The 16687-nt window shown below is 39.7% G+C and overlaps 1 protein-coding gene across 1 annotated transcript; it reads left to right on the top strand.

Annotated features, from left to right (window-relative positions):
• Positions 1-7902: 7902 nt before the first annotated feature.
• Positions 7903-16687, top strand: SOX8 (SRY-box transcription factor 8; the record flags this gene model as incomplete). The annotated part of the gene is given in 3 exon segments (XM_072417479.1): positions 7903-8457; positions 13879-14117; positions 15786-16687. Coding segments are annotated over 3 exon segments (1395 nt in total). The 5' UTR covers positions 7903-8026.

Genomic DNA, 16687 nt, shown 5'->3' with positions numbered 1-16687 from the left:
CTCCCTGAAGGGCTCAAACATAAATGTTTCTGTCTGAAGGGGAAGATGTTTATGACAGGAAGAAAAATGTTGTGTATCAGGATAAACATTTTTGATCAGAGGAGAAATGTATTTGATTAGAGTTGGAATTACACATAAACATTCAATCTATTGGGTTTAAAAAGGCTTTCGCTGACCTGAACGTTAGCTTAACCCCTTGTTTGTTGGCTGGGGCCCGCTTCTAAGACGTTGAAGGTCGTCCTAAATTTTCCCAGAGGGAGCTGCATTTCTCCACCCTAGAATATAACGGATGAAAGATTATGATTTACAATCTAGCCCGGGCCTGTAGAGTGAGGCTGCTTTGCAAATTTCTGTCTAACACTGGTTGCTTGCTTACAGAAGGAAAAGCCTTTGAATGATGAGCAGAAAACGTTAATGCAAATTACATGCAAATGATATGCAAATTGCACTGACCTCCAGAGTTTCATTGGCTCAGTTTAAAGTCAGTAGTCTGCATGTTATTTACACAACAGTCACAATTTTGGAATCAGGTTGGTGTCCAGACTGTATTATTCTGCTAAGAGAGGTTAAAGAGTTGGCTGTACTTTGTGGCAGAGGGCCAATGGGGGTTTCTCAATACAAATGGCTGCAGAATTTTAGTGATACTCTAAATAATTTGCCGTGAAAATAAAATGCATTGCTGCTTCCTATGTGTTCCATTTATTCCTATACATTATGGTAAAGTGCCCCTGTCATGCATCAAGGTGCCCTGCATGAGAGGAGCCATTATACTTATCACTCTGGTGGCTCAAGTCTCCTATGCCGCCTCCATTTCAGCTCCGGGCATGTCAAGTCCCTGGCTGCGCATCACATCCATCCTTCAATACCTACATCCAAAAACACTGTTTAACACTGCCATATCTAACAAATTTTATTTTTTCTTAGTTTACGTTAAATCTATATCTGCCTAATCCATATCAGAATTCATGTAGAGACACTGGAGACTTTCTTGTCCTAGTGTCACTGGAGCAGTGAAAAATTCCCAACTTCTTCCCCACTCTATCTAACACGTTTTTAAAAGCTGCACAAAAATTTTAAAGTGACTTCAAATAGCCACAATCCATAAAAATTCTATAGAATAAAATATTTTATTGGATATTTATTCTGCAGGAAATCTATTTGCAATTTAGCCATTTGTTCAATTCAATGCAACAGTGCCCCCAGTGGTCAGATTGCTATATAACATAAAAGTAAGAGTTTCGCAAGTTTGTTTAAAGTTCACTGCTAGTCAAGTTGTGTCAAAGTAGAGCAGCCGCAGGTAGGGACAACGTGAACATGTAGTTCATTGCCAGATATTGGCCTGATTATTTTAAATGTTGGCATTTTATGACTATACCAAACTTGGCTGCATTGTCCAATTCACATGTTGATAGTCAGTCTTCCCATTAAAAGGAGGGAAAGTCATACATAAAATGAAGGGGGTACTGGCCACCTATCATAACCATGTTTTTTGAACAAGCATGGCAGTCGCTGGCAGGCTGTAAGCCTCCCAGTCTTTATACTTTGTTTTAAGGAAAATGGGCAACTAGCATTTTAAAAACAAATTACTGCTAACCAATGCCTGTAGATTGTGTAAGTAAAATCCACTCAAATATAAGGGAAACATACAAACTCCATGCAGACATAGCCCCTGGTGGTAATCAATGTAATTATAGATGGACATTGCCATGTTTTAGCTCTGAATACAATTCTCATCCATCCCTTCAGTGTCAGCTAATCCCTTGAGGCAACTGCCCTTAAACCCTTCACTCATCTAATGGGTAATCAATAACTTTTATGGTGACTTATGTCATTTAACTATAAAACATGAGAGAGAATAGGAGAGTATGGGGCCCTTGGCAAGGTAGGAGCTTTGCACATAGCTTAGACTGTCACTGGGAAGAATTTCAGTAGACATAGAGAAGATGCCCGTCCTGTACTGGCATGGCTCGTCCCATCAGACACCAATTTCCCACAAAGGCATCCTCCCTAAGGGAGTATAGGGAAAGAGAGAGAAAAAAAGAAAGAGAAAGAAAGAAAGAAAGAAAGAAAGAAAGAAAGAAAGAAAGAAAGAAAAAGAAAGAAAGAAAGAGGAAAGAAAGAAAGAAAGAAAGAGAGAGAGAGAGAAAGAGAATGAAAGAAATAGAAGAAGAAGAATATTGAAGACAACAAGACAATGGCAAAACAATAAAGTACAACAGTAAGAGAGACATTGGAAATGGGTGAAAGAAAAAGACACATTTTGTATTAGGCATTTAGCTTTAGTAAAAGAAGGAACTGCTATTAGAGGGGAGAATTTCATTGGAGGGGGCACTGGCATTGAAATAGGAACTGCCTTTGGGGGCTATCTGTCATTGAAGGTGTGAATGCCTTTGGATAAAGAATCACTATTAGAACATAGACAGCTATTTGCGGAAAGGGGGGGGGGAGCTGCCATTAGAAAAGGCTACCATTGGAAAGGGCACTGCCATTAGAGCAAGGACTCACATTAGAGAGACGAATACACTGAAATAGGAACTGCCTTTGGGTGGGGTATCTGCCATTGGAGGTGTGAATGCCTTTGGAGAAAGAATTGTCATTGGAATATAGACTGCCATTCTGCGGGGGAGGGATGTTTGCCATTGGAGCAACCTCTGCTCTTGGAGAAGGGACTGATGTGATTGTTTTACTATTTCCTGTAAAGAGAGGTCATCTCCATTAATTTTCTATTTTATTCTTTCCTTTTCATTTTCTGCAAACAAGAACATTTTTGCGCACATTTGTGACACATTCAGTCCAGAATTGTCAGATAACATTACATCTTAAGGACGGTTTGGTGTCTAATATTGGTGAGAGTTTGGTGCTGTGTTTTTCACCCACCTTTCCAAAACATCTCTTCCCCTGCACTCACTGGATGTCTTCAGTCTTCTAAAATAAAAGACAGCTGAAGTCATTCAAAATGAAGACTGAGGACACCTAGTGGCAGAAAGGTATCAATGCAGGGTACAGCAGTAATAGGGAGGTAAGAATGGCAGCCAAAGCTGCAAAATAACCTTCACCAGTCATTAGTGCAAAACAAGGCTTTCATTTCCTGTACCAAAAGGTTGGGAATGAAGGAGGTGAGTGGCAACATTTGGAGCCAATCTGAGCTCAAAGTTTCATGTTTGTAACATATCTACAGGTGAGCAGAGGAGGACATCAATCTTGGTCAAGGCAATCAAATATTCCAATAGATGCATTTTCATTGTCCAAACAATCAGTTGGGTTCCTGACCAAGTTGTTTCTTTACTACAATGGGGAAAATATGAGGTCAATGTACTGGCTGTGCTTTCTGGTAGGCAAGCCGGTATCACAAAATTGGCTGTGCAGAATGTTAAATAATTTGGGAGGTAAGAGAATAATCCCTTTATCTATTCACTTGTCATTTACTGTTATCCCTATGTTTTATATGGGTATTTGTAGAAATTTCAGTACAGTTCAGTCTTATAGAACATGCTGCTTTGCTATTAGGCTGTCAGTTGGTGCTTGCAGTAAAAAGACATCATTAAAAGACATGACAGGTCCCTGTAATAATGACGCCTATTATTAGGATGTGCTGTGGCTACATGACATGACCCCGATTTACTATCCAACACCTGTTGTCACAGACAGGGCCAACAGCCCCCATCATGACACTGCTCAATAATAACAAAAGCATGGCACCTGTATATCCGTATAGACCGACAGCCCCTAGTAGACATCCAATATCACTTATATAATATCTCACATGGCAGGAATAGGAGAAAATGCATTCTAGGTGCTCGATAATGCTTACACATTACCTGAGCCATGGCTTATCCCAATCCAACATTCCAAGGGTGAATGCAGGGGCTGATCTGTGATCTACACTGCTATGTAAATACAAATACACAAGTGACATCTTTAGCACCTTCCATGGTCAGCTCCCTGCAGACAGTGACACGTTTTAGGCAAACTCAAGCTTTGGAGACAAGAAATTTCACACAGTAACTGAATCTGTTATTTTAGCACCATAGCTGACCAGGACAATACCAGGACAGTGCACAGTTGTTGTATTTTTGGATATTTGTAAAGAATTTGTGTTTTGTTATATTTGAGTAATTTTCAGCTTCCATGGTATGGAAACAAAGACTTCAGTATTAATAAATATGTTGTGAATCTGACAATTATAAAAAATAACGCAACCTGTAAAAGAAGAGTTTTTACATGTTTTGCCAGGCTGCATGTATGGGTAGGTAGTGGTTAGTACAACACAACATTAGTGGTACAAATCACCAAGGAGAGGTGGGTGAGCATGCAGATAAAGTGGGGGAGAAGCACAGAATTGTGGGTTACAATTGCCAGCGGTCATTGGGTGGGCATGGGAAGGTTGTAGGTGGAGCAGTATAACATTAGTGGTAAAAAGCATCAGGGAGAGGTGGGTGGGCATGGGCAATGTCATTGGAGAGGTCGTGGCATGGAGAGTGCATGGGTAGGTAGTGGGATGGGTAGAATAGTTACAGGGTAATTGCCATGGAGAGATGGGTGGGAATGGGCAGGTAATGGGTGGTAAAATGTAGCAATAGTGAAGAAACTAATTAGAGAGTGGTGCCTGGGCATAAGCGCATAGTGGGTAACAGGGCACAGTTTTAGTCATTAAAATTGCCTGGGAGAGGTAGGCAAGTAGTGGATAAAGTGATGCAGTGTTAGTGGTGCAAATCATCAGGGAGAGGTGGGTGGGCATGGGCAATGTCATTGGAGAGGTCGTGGCATGGAGAGTGCATGGGTAGGTAGTGGGATGGGTAGAATAGTTACAGGGTAATTGCCATGGAGAGATGGGTGGGAATGGGCAGGTAATGGGTGGTAAAATGTAGCAATAGTGAAGAAACTAATTAGGGAGTGGTGGCTGGGCATAAGCGGATAGTGGGTAACGTGGCACAGTTTTAGTCATTAAAATTGCCTGGGAGAGGTAGGCAAGTAGTGGATAAAGTGATGCAGTGTTAGTGGTGCAAATCATCAGGGAGAGATGGGTGGGCATGGGTAATGCCGTTGGCGAGAACATGGCATGCAGTGGTCATAGGTAGATAGTGGGCAAAGCAGATCCGTTTCAGTAATAAATATAGCCAGGGAGATGTAGGCAGCATGGGTAGGTAGTGGGTGGTCATGGGCAATGCCATCGATAGGATCATGCAGTATAGAGGCAAAAAATATCAAACACAATTCTCTGCTGGCATTATATTCATCTGGTTGGGGGCACTCTATGGCCTATGAGTGTGCTATGAACATTAGATTGTAAGTTCCTTTGCAGAACGAGGACTGACGTGAATAGATCTTTCTATCTATAATGCAATGGGAATTGACACCATGCATTAGATTTTCTCAACCAGGGCTCCTCCAGAGGTTGTTAGGAGTTCCTTGAGCAAACAGCAATTTGCACCATTATCTCTATGGCTATGTGTAAGGGTGACATTGTTCCCAATGGCCTGCAATGTAAGAGACATTCTTCCCACTGACCACCACACTAATATACTGTGATCTGTGAGTATAATAATTATAGGAGGGGATCCCTAAGATCTGAAAGTTATTTCAAGGGTTCCCCCATGTTAAAAAGTGGATAAAATCTGTTAAATTCACTTTCTGAACGTTTTGCTTCTGTCCGGATCTATAGACTCATTAAGGTGATGGAGATGAGTGAATTGGAGGTAAATGCTTCACCTCTGATGTTATGTGACAATACCAAGCGCCCTAAAGGGAATCATTCACCATGAGTGGTGTCGGGGCACTCAGCAGGGGGGAGCCCGCAGCTCTGTACATCTCCTAATTGACTTTCTGCAATGTGATGGAGGTTGAACCAAATTAGCGTTTTTTATACTGCTGATTTCTCAGCTTTTGTACCTAGAAATAAAACACGCACATTCTGCAGTTTATTAATTTACTCTAAAACTTTGTCATCACAAGACTCTCCACATCCTTTCTATGAGGAATACAATAGCAGCAGCCTAATGAAGAGCTCAGCATTGCAATCTGAGCAAAATTGACACGAGTATAATGTGAATGGTCGCATTTGATGATTCTAGGGCATCTGGGTTTTTATTTTTAATTGCTCCTGCAAGAAACAGTTGATGTTTTCTGGATCATGGAACTTCATTTGAATGGGTTGCAAAATGGAGCATAAAGGCTGCAATATCATGCGCAGGATTTTAGGGGTGCTGATGTGAATAACTGCATCGTAATGTACAACACTGTGCATGCAGGGGCCCCTTCCTGATACTCATTAAGGGCCTGTTGATAACACTGGGTGCTGCAATGCTTTAACACGCCCCCTCCCCCCATGCTAAACAAATAGGCTGAAATTATTATTATTAAACAGTATTTATATAGCGCCAACATATTACGCAGCGCTGTACATTAAAGAGAGAAATGGACAGAAACAAACAAAAATAGGTCAGGATACATTTTTTATCATTGTTACAATCTTAATATGAATGCAATTGATTACAAGTATTTTATGTATCATTTACTTCATCAATAATTAATCTGTATCTTAGATTGTAAGCTCCATGGGCCAGGATCCTCTTCTCTTCTTTTTTTGTATAAAGACAGCCACTGGGCAATTATCCAGCCCCCCCTGCTTCTTCAGGGCCCCAATTAACACAATTACAGGGAGTGCAGTGTTGTGGCCCTATTTAATGTACAGCGCTGCGTAATATGTTGCACTATATAAATCCTGTTAATGAACAATAATTATAATAATAATTATATGAATAATAATAATAATAGGGCCCCTACTCCATATCTGCCAGGGACCCCAGCTTGTCGAAATCTATCCAGGCCAGTGTCATAGTTTGTTCTTATATATTCAGGTTCGTCATCTGAGGCCCTTATTCATTGTACAGCGCTGCGATATATGTTGCTGGGATATATGGTGCTTTATAAATACCAGTTACCAATAACAATAATTAAAAAAAAATTAAAATCAAATTTAAATGAATCATTTATCGATCAACTGATATTTCTTAAACCTAATCCATAAAATGTCACCTAAACAAATCCATCAAAAAGAAAACTTTGCCTACAGAGTCCTCCAGCAATGTTAAAAACTGATGGGGCATTTTTGTGATTTAATTAAATTATTTACACAAGGACAAAAAGAAAAGAGGTTCCCGCTCCAAGGTTTTTAGGTGCACAAATGATTCATGTATTGATAGATATTTGGCTTCATACATAATTATCATACATATAGCATTACATATATCAGAGTAGTTATAATTTCACCACACTGGGGACATAAAGTTCTAGATGTTTGCGGTAGGTAACTGTGTTAGTCTTTGATTTTATTAAATTAAAAAAAAGCTGATTTGTTGAGTTTTGATGGATTTCTTGATGTTTTATTAGATTTGGAGATTTTTTATAGATTTGTGTATTTTTGGACTTTTGATAGCGTTGTGTATTTTTGATGGATTTGTAGATTTTGGGAATTTTAATGGATTTGCGTATTTTTGATGGATTTTTGATAGATTTGTGGATTTTTGGATGTTTTTCTGGAAACATTTGTTTATATACCCAGTATTATCTGTGCAATAGTGAGCAGGACACAATAGAATCTTCCCTGCCTACCCTGAGAGGTCACTGAGTTTCTTTTGATGAACCCTGGGACATTTGCAGTGACAAATCCCTCCGATCCCGCTCTGCAGCCTCCTCCGAGCGGTGACAACTCTGCGATCACAACACAGCACCGCACACACGTGGGGTTACATTGTAACAAGTAAACGGGGCGTGGAAAGCATGGAAGTCACCACCCCGTCTCCGCCCCTTCCCCGCTGTAGGCCAATGAGATTCGGTGGCGTGCCCACACTCCTCTTACTTATAAAGGGCAGAGCAGCATTGCGCATAGTAGGATTGCGCTGCTAGTCGCGTATGCTTGTGTGTGCCAATCGGAGCTAAGAGCTGCCAAGGACAGTGCCAGGCTGCTTGCTGGACCTAGGACTGTGTGTGTATTGCTCTCCCCTGGCAGTGCCAGTTCACCAGCCAGATGTTGAACATGAGCTCAGGACAGGAGCAGGCACCCGATGCCCCCTGCAGCCCGGCGGGCACTGCCAGCTCCATGTCCCACGTTTCGGACTCTGATTCGGACTCTCCTCTGTCCCCAGCCGGGTCGGAAGGCAGAGGATCGCACAGATCGGCGGGCATCTCCCCCCTTCACAAGAAGGACCCAGACGGACCGATGGACGAGCGATTCCCAGCCTGTATCCGGGAGGCCGTGTCCCAGGTGCTGAAGGGCTACGATTGGAGCCTGGTACCCATGCCAGTCCGGGGCTCCGGCTCCCTCAAAGCCAAACCTCATGTCAAGAGACCCATGAATGCCTTCATGGTGTGGGCACAGGCTGCCAGGAGGAAGCTGGCAGACCAATACCCCCATCTACACAATGCGGAGCTCAGCAAGACCCTGGGCAAGCTATGGCGGTAAGTGCCCACCTATGTGTGCCATGGCTGTGATATCACATGGCACATGTATACTCCTGAATACCTGTAACATCTCAGTCTATTCCTCTACAGCTGGGAGATGTTCCTGATATTTCTTGGCCACCTACCTGCTTTTATTATGAGGTTCACACACTTGTTTGGGGTATGAGATGCAGTGCTGTGTCTTGGGTGACTGACCAACACTTATTTCTAGGGTTCAAACACTTGTTGTTATTTTCTTGGTGTGTTGAAGGCAGTTTTTTAATGTTCCTCTGGCCAACTACCTACCTCTAATTCCAGTAGCACAAAGTTTGAATTGGAAGTTCATCATGAGGTGTAGTTAGGGTGGAAAGATTAATCCAAGATCGACTTAATGAGCCGGGATGGGTCTGTATGGATCATGATGGGTCTAAATGGGTGCTGATGGGTCTACATCAACCAGGATGGGTGCTTTGGGTCTATATGGGTCCTGATGGGTCTACATGAATCAGGATGGGTGCCTATGGGTCTTCATGAATCAGGATGGGTGTTTATGGGTCTTCATGAATCAGGATGGGTGCCCATTCTATTTGGGTCTATATGGGTCTACATGAACCAGGATGAGTGCTTATGGGTCGACATGGGTCTTGATGAGTCTACATGAACCAGGATAGGTGCTTATGGGTCTATATGGGTGCTAATGGGTCTACATGAACAGGATAGGTGCTTATGGGTCTATATGGGTCCTGATGAGTCTACATGAATCATTATGGGTTCTGATACGTCTACATGAAGCATGATGAGTGCTGATGGGTCTACATTACCCATGATGGGTCTACATTAACCATGATGGGTGCTTATGGGTCTACATGGGTGCTGATGGGTCTACATGAACCATGGCAGGTATGCATGGCTCCTGATAAGTTTACATGAACCATGCTAGGTGCTATGTGGCTCCCGTTGGATCTGCATGAGTTCTGATGGGCCTTCATGGATCATGACAGATCTACATGGGTCTTTATGGGTGTAAACAGATCATGATAGGTCTACATGAGTCCTAATGGGTATCTAAGGGTTTTGATGTGTCTGTACTTTGCTCCTACTTGGAGTAACTAGCTCAGCATTAACATATAGCAATGGAGATCCTGAAAATGTATTGTTAGCACCCTTTAAATAACCTTATCTTATTTCAGGGTTTCACACCTTTATCCCTAAGGGGTCCTTATGTTTTAAGGATGTTGCATTCATTCTTTTCTTTTTCTTGGCTTCAAATCCTCCAAAGAGAAGTATTTGAAATAAAATAATTACACAAAATTTTCTGTGATCGGTTTATAGAGCGCTGCAGAGAACACCTATCACAGGTATAACACACAACAATTGTATGGACACAACTCCTATTTCCAGCTTTTAGATATTTATTCCTTCTTTGTGCAGTATTGAATGGGTTTATCTCGGCTTTTTAGTGTAATATTTTTAATTGTCTCTAGCAATCCATTATCCAGTAGTATTCTGCAATAGGTTTATAATATTGCTGCATTCACTACAAGGATGGGTCGTTCAGGTAAAACTACTTTATAGGACTTCTATCTATAATTAATCTTTTTTAGGGATTAATGTCTTTGTTTGTAAGACACTGAATGCAGTTTTTGGATCAGGTTGGCCTTTTAATGACAATTTTTCAAGAACTGTATAGAAACAGTCGAGGAATACTTTGTAACCCAGAAATATGACACAGTGGGTTTGTAGTTTGTTGGATTACTACTTCTACAGGGAATATCTAACTCGGGTATCACATTGACTTCACTAAAAATGTTCCAGCACCAAGGTACATGAGGAATAATATGGAAAACAATGTATTTACCCCGTAGAATTCTCTGCACAATTAGTTTTGTACAAGGTGCCAAATCTTAAAGAAGCTTCTTGAAGCCTAAAAGTTTCATAGCTTGTTGAACCAAGAATTCCTGTTTAGTATAGGAGTTTTTTTTATTACTATATACATTTATTTATTATGCCCTGTTTACTAAGGTCCAACCTGTTTTTGTAATGCACTAACAATGCCACGAGAGGTTGTTGTACTGTTCTGCATAATCACAAATACATATTTCTATATAATGAGTACAGATATTACTGGTTAGGTTTATAAATATGTATATTTAATAATATGGTTTTTAGTTTGATATGATATTATTTGTTTTTTTTATTTATTTATTTTTTATTTATGTATTTTTGTTATTAGATAGTATAAATAAATTCTGTAACTGGTGCAACTTATTGGAGAAGCAAAATCATTAATATTCCTGGAGGAATCTAACCTATGTAGCATTTTCTAGACCCTCACAAGAATGCCACATTCATAATTATTATTTCAGTTTGTGGTCATTGCTGACAAGTTGACTCATCAACTGACTCCTGATTTTTATTTGTTAGAACCCTGTGACATAATTATGGGCTCCTCTACCCTTCTGTTCTGCAATGTAGAAAGAAATACAATACCTGCTTTACTTTCTAATTTTAAAAAATAATTTTTGAGTGAATTGGGGTGCAATAGGCACTATAGGTGTGTAGATCTGGGAGCTGAAGATGTTGACTTGGCATTAGATGCCAACCTACTTGCCAGCTTCTATCAAGCACTGAAATATTGTTTCTGGGTGAACTAACCCTATAAATTTGTGTTCCAGCTGTAGTCTAGGTTTAATGGCTCCTGGAAATAAGTATGCCCCTTCGTGGCATGGGGTACCTTGACCTATTTTTCTGTGCTTGACTAAAAGTATTCCCCCTTGGAATTGGCACTTTCTTTTGTTTTTCTGTGCCAGGTTATAAGTGAGTACATTGTCCTGTTTTTCTGTGCCTATTTATAAGTTTGCCACCTCCTGGCATGGAGAACCTTTTTCTGTTTTTTCCAGTGCCGAACTATAAGTATGCCCCCTCCTGGCATTGCCATCTTTTTCTGTGAGCAGGTAGAATTTTATAAAATTGGGTACCTCCTTTAGATTAGCCGGGCTATAAGTGGGTACATTACCTGTTTTTTTATAGGTTTGCCCCCTCCTGGCGTTGGGTACCTTCTACTGTGTTTCTGATTATATGCCCGCCCTTGGCATGAGATGCCTGTTTTTCTGCGCCTTGGCCATGTGGGGCTTTGATTGCCGGTCTGTTTGATTGAGTGGTGGAACATGATTAACATCCCAAGGTCAGGTTTACACAGCCATTAACAGATGTTGAACGCCGCTCTGCACGCAGTAGGTCTCCTCCTCACACTTACTGTGTTTTTCTGCGATCCGCAACAACTGGAGCAAAGGACGGACTTGGGGCACTGACAGGTGTCAGAAATGAGGACTCCTCCGCCACTTACAACTGTAACTTGATCAGTAGATGACAAGATGGCACTTGCTGTGTACCAGCTGTTCCAGCCAAAAGCCACGGGGTCGTCCCGATTTCCCCAATCAGTGCTCAATTTTTTTTGTAATTAGTACGTAGCGCAGCGTATCCACTTTGCAACAGATGTTAAATACTTATGAGCTTAAGCAGCTGTCAGGATTAAGTGTTAACCCTTGCAGTTCTGAGTAGACCTAAAATCTATAAACACAGAAAAAATCTTGTTCCCAAATTCATTATAAGAAAGCCCAAACATCTGCAGCGGAGACGCCTTTTAAAATCTTTTTGTTAATTAGTAGCAGGCTTCATGCTATGGTGGGTTTAGTAGTCTCAGGTGGCAGCAAGGTGGGACTTGTAGTTCTGGGACAACTTTTAAGGGCCAATTCAAAAATTAAAAGTTCTTTTATTATGGATTGGTCAGCCTTTCAGGAGCTAAATCAGACCAATCAAAATATATTATTTAATAATTTATAAATAAATATTAATTATTAAATAATTAATAATCCTTAAACTGATTAACACACAGTGTAAGGCAAAAAGTAACTAATAGAAATAGAATTTGTTCTATTTTTCGAGAAAAATAAGCCACCTTTACCATTTTGGAGAACTGTTTTGGAAAACTGCAAGTGCCAGCATGCTGTGCTGATACACAATGGTAATTGAAGGGCTTTTCAATTAGACCCTTAAGCTTGGAGCATGATGAGACTTGTAGTTCACAGAACTTCAATGCTGCAGAAGAACAATTTAGAACTAAATAGTATTTTTAAAACCTGTGATATATTTTTTTTACGTTAAGGACTTATTTACTTTATATATTTTAATTCAATTAAAATTAAATATAAATGTCATTTTTTTCTAAAATAATCTCTATACGTTACAGACCCTTTCTATATTAATTTTGTGTCTTCCAAGAATATGTACCACAAAACCCGATCAATTACTATTTGAAAAACTAAAAGCAGATAAAAAAAGAAGCAAAAATACAGTTTGACCAATCAGGTCGTATTCTTGGGTAATTTTATCTTTACTCTAAAAAAAAAATTTTTTTTCAAAAATTTACTTTTCTTTTTAAATTAAGTGAACATATATTTTTTTATTTTGTTAGACAATCAAGCCAATTAAGTTGTCTTTAAATAGCATTTATAATTATAATTGGATTCTAGCTTTATTTTTATTTATTTTCCAAAAACACAAATCTGCAAAACAAATGTTTTTTGTTGTTTTGTGTTTTATACTTCAACAACTTTTATTCAATATTTGTGTTATTCACGTTAATTGTATCATACAAATAAATTCACTTTTGACCATTATCGTTATCTTCTATAGTCTTCTATATATTTTGAAATTCTTAAAATGATTGAGATCGATCTCCTAATATTATAGATGACAATAACATTTGATAAGTTAGCATTGTGAAAATGATAGAGCACAAATTTGGAAAACCAAGTTTTGCCTAAAAAAGTGAGTAATAATTTGTGTTGTATTTCTGCTGATTTTAAATGACTTTTTTTTTTTGGCAAGACCGTTCCAAAACAAGAGAACAGATTACATGGCCACAACTTTTTTTTTACACTGAGTAATAAACGGATTGTCCATATAATATATAAAATTTATATATATACTTATAAACAAATTTTTGGCCCACTGAATTATTCATACTTAAAATAAACCTTCTTCTAAGTATTTGCAAAAGAAAAAAAAATGAATGAACACATAATTTGTAAATTATATAATAAAGTTTCTGACAGTAGTTTCCTTTTTATTCCTTTTCCTAATTCTTATTGCTTCATGTTTTTGTTTTTGTTTTTTTTTTTTTTTTTTTTTATAGCATCCGTGACTGCCCTAAGTTCTAGCAAAGTTGCACAAAAAACATCAATAATATAATTATGTTTCAAGTATTCCATCAATGTATTAAATGTTACATGCACTTCCACTTAATAATAGAGTATCATTTCCCATGTATGAAGATGTTGATGCTTGCATTGACTGCCCTATAATTTCGTGGTTATAGACACTTGAAACCCTTCTGTTGTCTAATCAAAACCTCTTTTTTTTCTCTTCTTCTTGCAGTTTACTAAGTGAAAGTGAGAAACGCCCGTTTGTCGAGGAAGCGGAAAGGCTGCGGATTCAGCACAAGAAAGACCATCCTGATTACAAGTACCAACCTCGCCGGAGGAAGAGCGTGAAAGCCGGCCAGAGCGACTCGGACTCTGGTGCTGAGCTAGGTCATCACCCCGGATCTCAGATGTACAAATCTGACTCTGGATTAGGAGGGATGGGAGATGGACATATGCATGGAGATCATACAGGTATTGTGCCTTGATTCTTAAATGATTGTGATTGCTAACTTTTTGGCAAATCATCTAAGCCCACTGGATCAATGCCAATGGCAGCAAATAAAACATCATCTGCATGCTTTCTTATTAACGGGGCTATCCAAATTTTCTTTACCCATACTTCACCTTTTTATTGAGCTAAAATATGAACATTTCATGTGAAAACAATATAAAAGAAAAGTTTTCAAGTCTGCCAGATTGATAAGAGGAACTTCTCCACTAAGGGTCAATATATACATTAAAAGGGGAAGACTGGCAACCCCTATTGACTTCCTGGCCTAATTACTGATGTCTTGGAGACAACCCTTATTATAAAAGGTCATTGGACATATTTTATGACCCACAGAATTATTAAATAAATTGTGTTTGAGAAAGATGTTGCACATGAAGCATTCCATTCCTGATTGTCTCTAAAGCTCCAAGATGGATTTATTTCTAAATATGAGCTCATCATCCTGAGTTGGCAATGTAGGGAGCCAATAAAAGGCAATGTCTCTTCCATCGAATTGGACTCCTTCCCTACATTTTCTTAAAGGAAACACAAAACATATTTGGATAGGATAGGAGTTGTAGAAACCCTCTCATGGATCAGGGACGGGGGTAGATCCAACTTCTCTATATATCCCAGTGATCATTGTCACCAGGACAGAAAGTGATAACATTTGTTACGGTTACAGTTGAGAAGTATTTATTTTCTCGATTCCTGTATTGTCTACTGTACAGGAAGAAAGGGAAATCTCCCCAGTGGGACACAGACAGGAAAAACCCAAATTTTTTCTCCTACTTACCCAAAAACATTTGGCTTTAGATACACTTTCATGTTCCATTTTCAATTACATAATTCACTATGTGTCCCAATCCAATATTACCACAATGCTTGCACCTGTGTTTAAAGGCAGCTCTGCCCTCATCAGTTTGTTTTTTAAATGGGTGCAAATTGTGTCCAAATATCTAATAAAAAGGAGGCCTTTTCTGCATTATGGTGCTTACAGACCCAAAAACAATGTGGTTGCCAATAACGGTAACTGGCCTTTGGGTTTTCTTGACCCTGAAAGTATAAATTAGTTAAATGTTCCATTTTTTTCATCTCCATGGACCTTTTTAGAAAGTAATCAGATAGCCCAATTCCAGTAAGCTGAGATAGCCACTGCCAACAGCTATTAGTGTCTAAAATATTTGTGCTTAGCCGCAAACCCGGGAGGCAAAATTTTCCAGGAACAAATTCTCGGGATGCCTCTAAGGTTTTTGATCTTGTGCAGTTAATGTGCACAAAATTGGTGCCAGTCTCAAAGATTTGATGTATCTTTGTTATGTTTTAAGGATTTTTTCGGGGGAAAGAAATGAAATTTGACATTTACAGTCCAGCTTCTATTTGATTATTTCAAAATCAGTGTTTTCTAGGATCATGACCACCCCTTTAACTGAGTTATAGCTAATTCTGTACTTGGTGTTTGGCAGATCCGGTACACAACCACAACAGAAACTAGGAAACTAGTTTTACTATAATAAGCTGACTGTTCCATTATTTTCTAGGCACAGTATTACATCTGTGCAGCATGGACCATGTGTTTTATAAAGAAATACAGCCAATTGTAAAAAAGGTATTATATATTAATTGTTATTCCTTCTTTCTACTCTTAGGTCAAAACCATGGTCCTCCAACTCCCCCAACCACCCCAAAGACAGACCTTCATCATGGCGGCAAACAGGAACTTAAACATGAAGGGCGAAGGATGTTGGACAATGGCAGACAGAACATTGACTTCAGTAATGTGGACATTAATGAGCTGAGCAGTGAGGTCATCAACAACATTGAGGCTTTCGATGTCCATGAGTTTGACCAATATTTGCCGCTGAACGGTCATGGAGCTATTCCAGCTGATCATGGGCAGAATTCCACAGCACCACCTTATGCAGCACCCTATACACATGCAGCCGGAACCACGCAAGCACCAGTCTGGTCACACAAAAGTCCTTCAACTTCTTCATCTCCGGAATCTGGTCAACAGAGGCCTCACATCAAGACGGAGCAACTGAGTCCCAGTCATTACAGTGACCAGTCCCATGGCTCTCCTACTCACTCCGACTACAGCTCCTACAGCACCCAGGCTTGTACTACAACTGTGCCTAGTTCTACGGTACCAAATTCTTTCCCCAGCTCTCAGTGTGACTACACAGACCTCCCAAGCTCCAACTACTACAATCCCTACTCTAGCTATCCATCCAGCCTATACCAGTACCCATATTTCCATTCCTCCCGGCGTCCCTATGCCACACCTATCCTCAACAGTCTGTCCATTCCACCTTCACACAGTCCAAACTCCAATTGGGATCAGCCAGTTTACACAACTTTGACAAGGCCTTAAGTACAAGAGGTTTTTTTTGGCATTCCTATGTCTGATTGTTGAAGTCTTCCAAGACATGTGCACTATAGACAGAATGTACAGATAGAAGGCACCGCGCCAGTTCCTTTACAAGTGCCTGCTGAAAACCTGAGGACGTTTCTGGGTGGCTTTCCTCCGGACTTCTCTTAAAATAAAAAA

The sequence above is a fragment of the Pyxicephalus adspersus genome, chromosome 7 (assembly GCF_032062135.1).
Source record: "Pyxicephalus adspersus chromosome 7, UCB_Pads_2.0, whole genome shotgun sequence".
Lineage (NCBI taxonomy): Eukaryota > Metazoa > Chordata > Amphibia > Anura > Pyxicephalidae > Pyxicephalus > Pyxicephalus adspersus.
The sequence above is the reverse complement of the archived record's forward strand: the minus strand, read 5'-3'. Positions and strand labels throughout refer to the sequence as shown.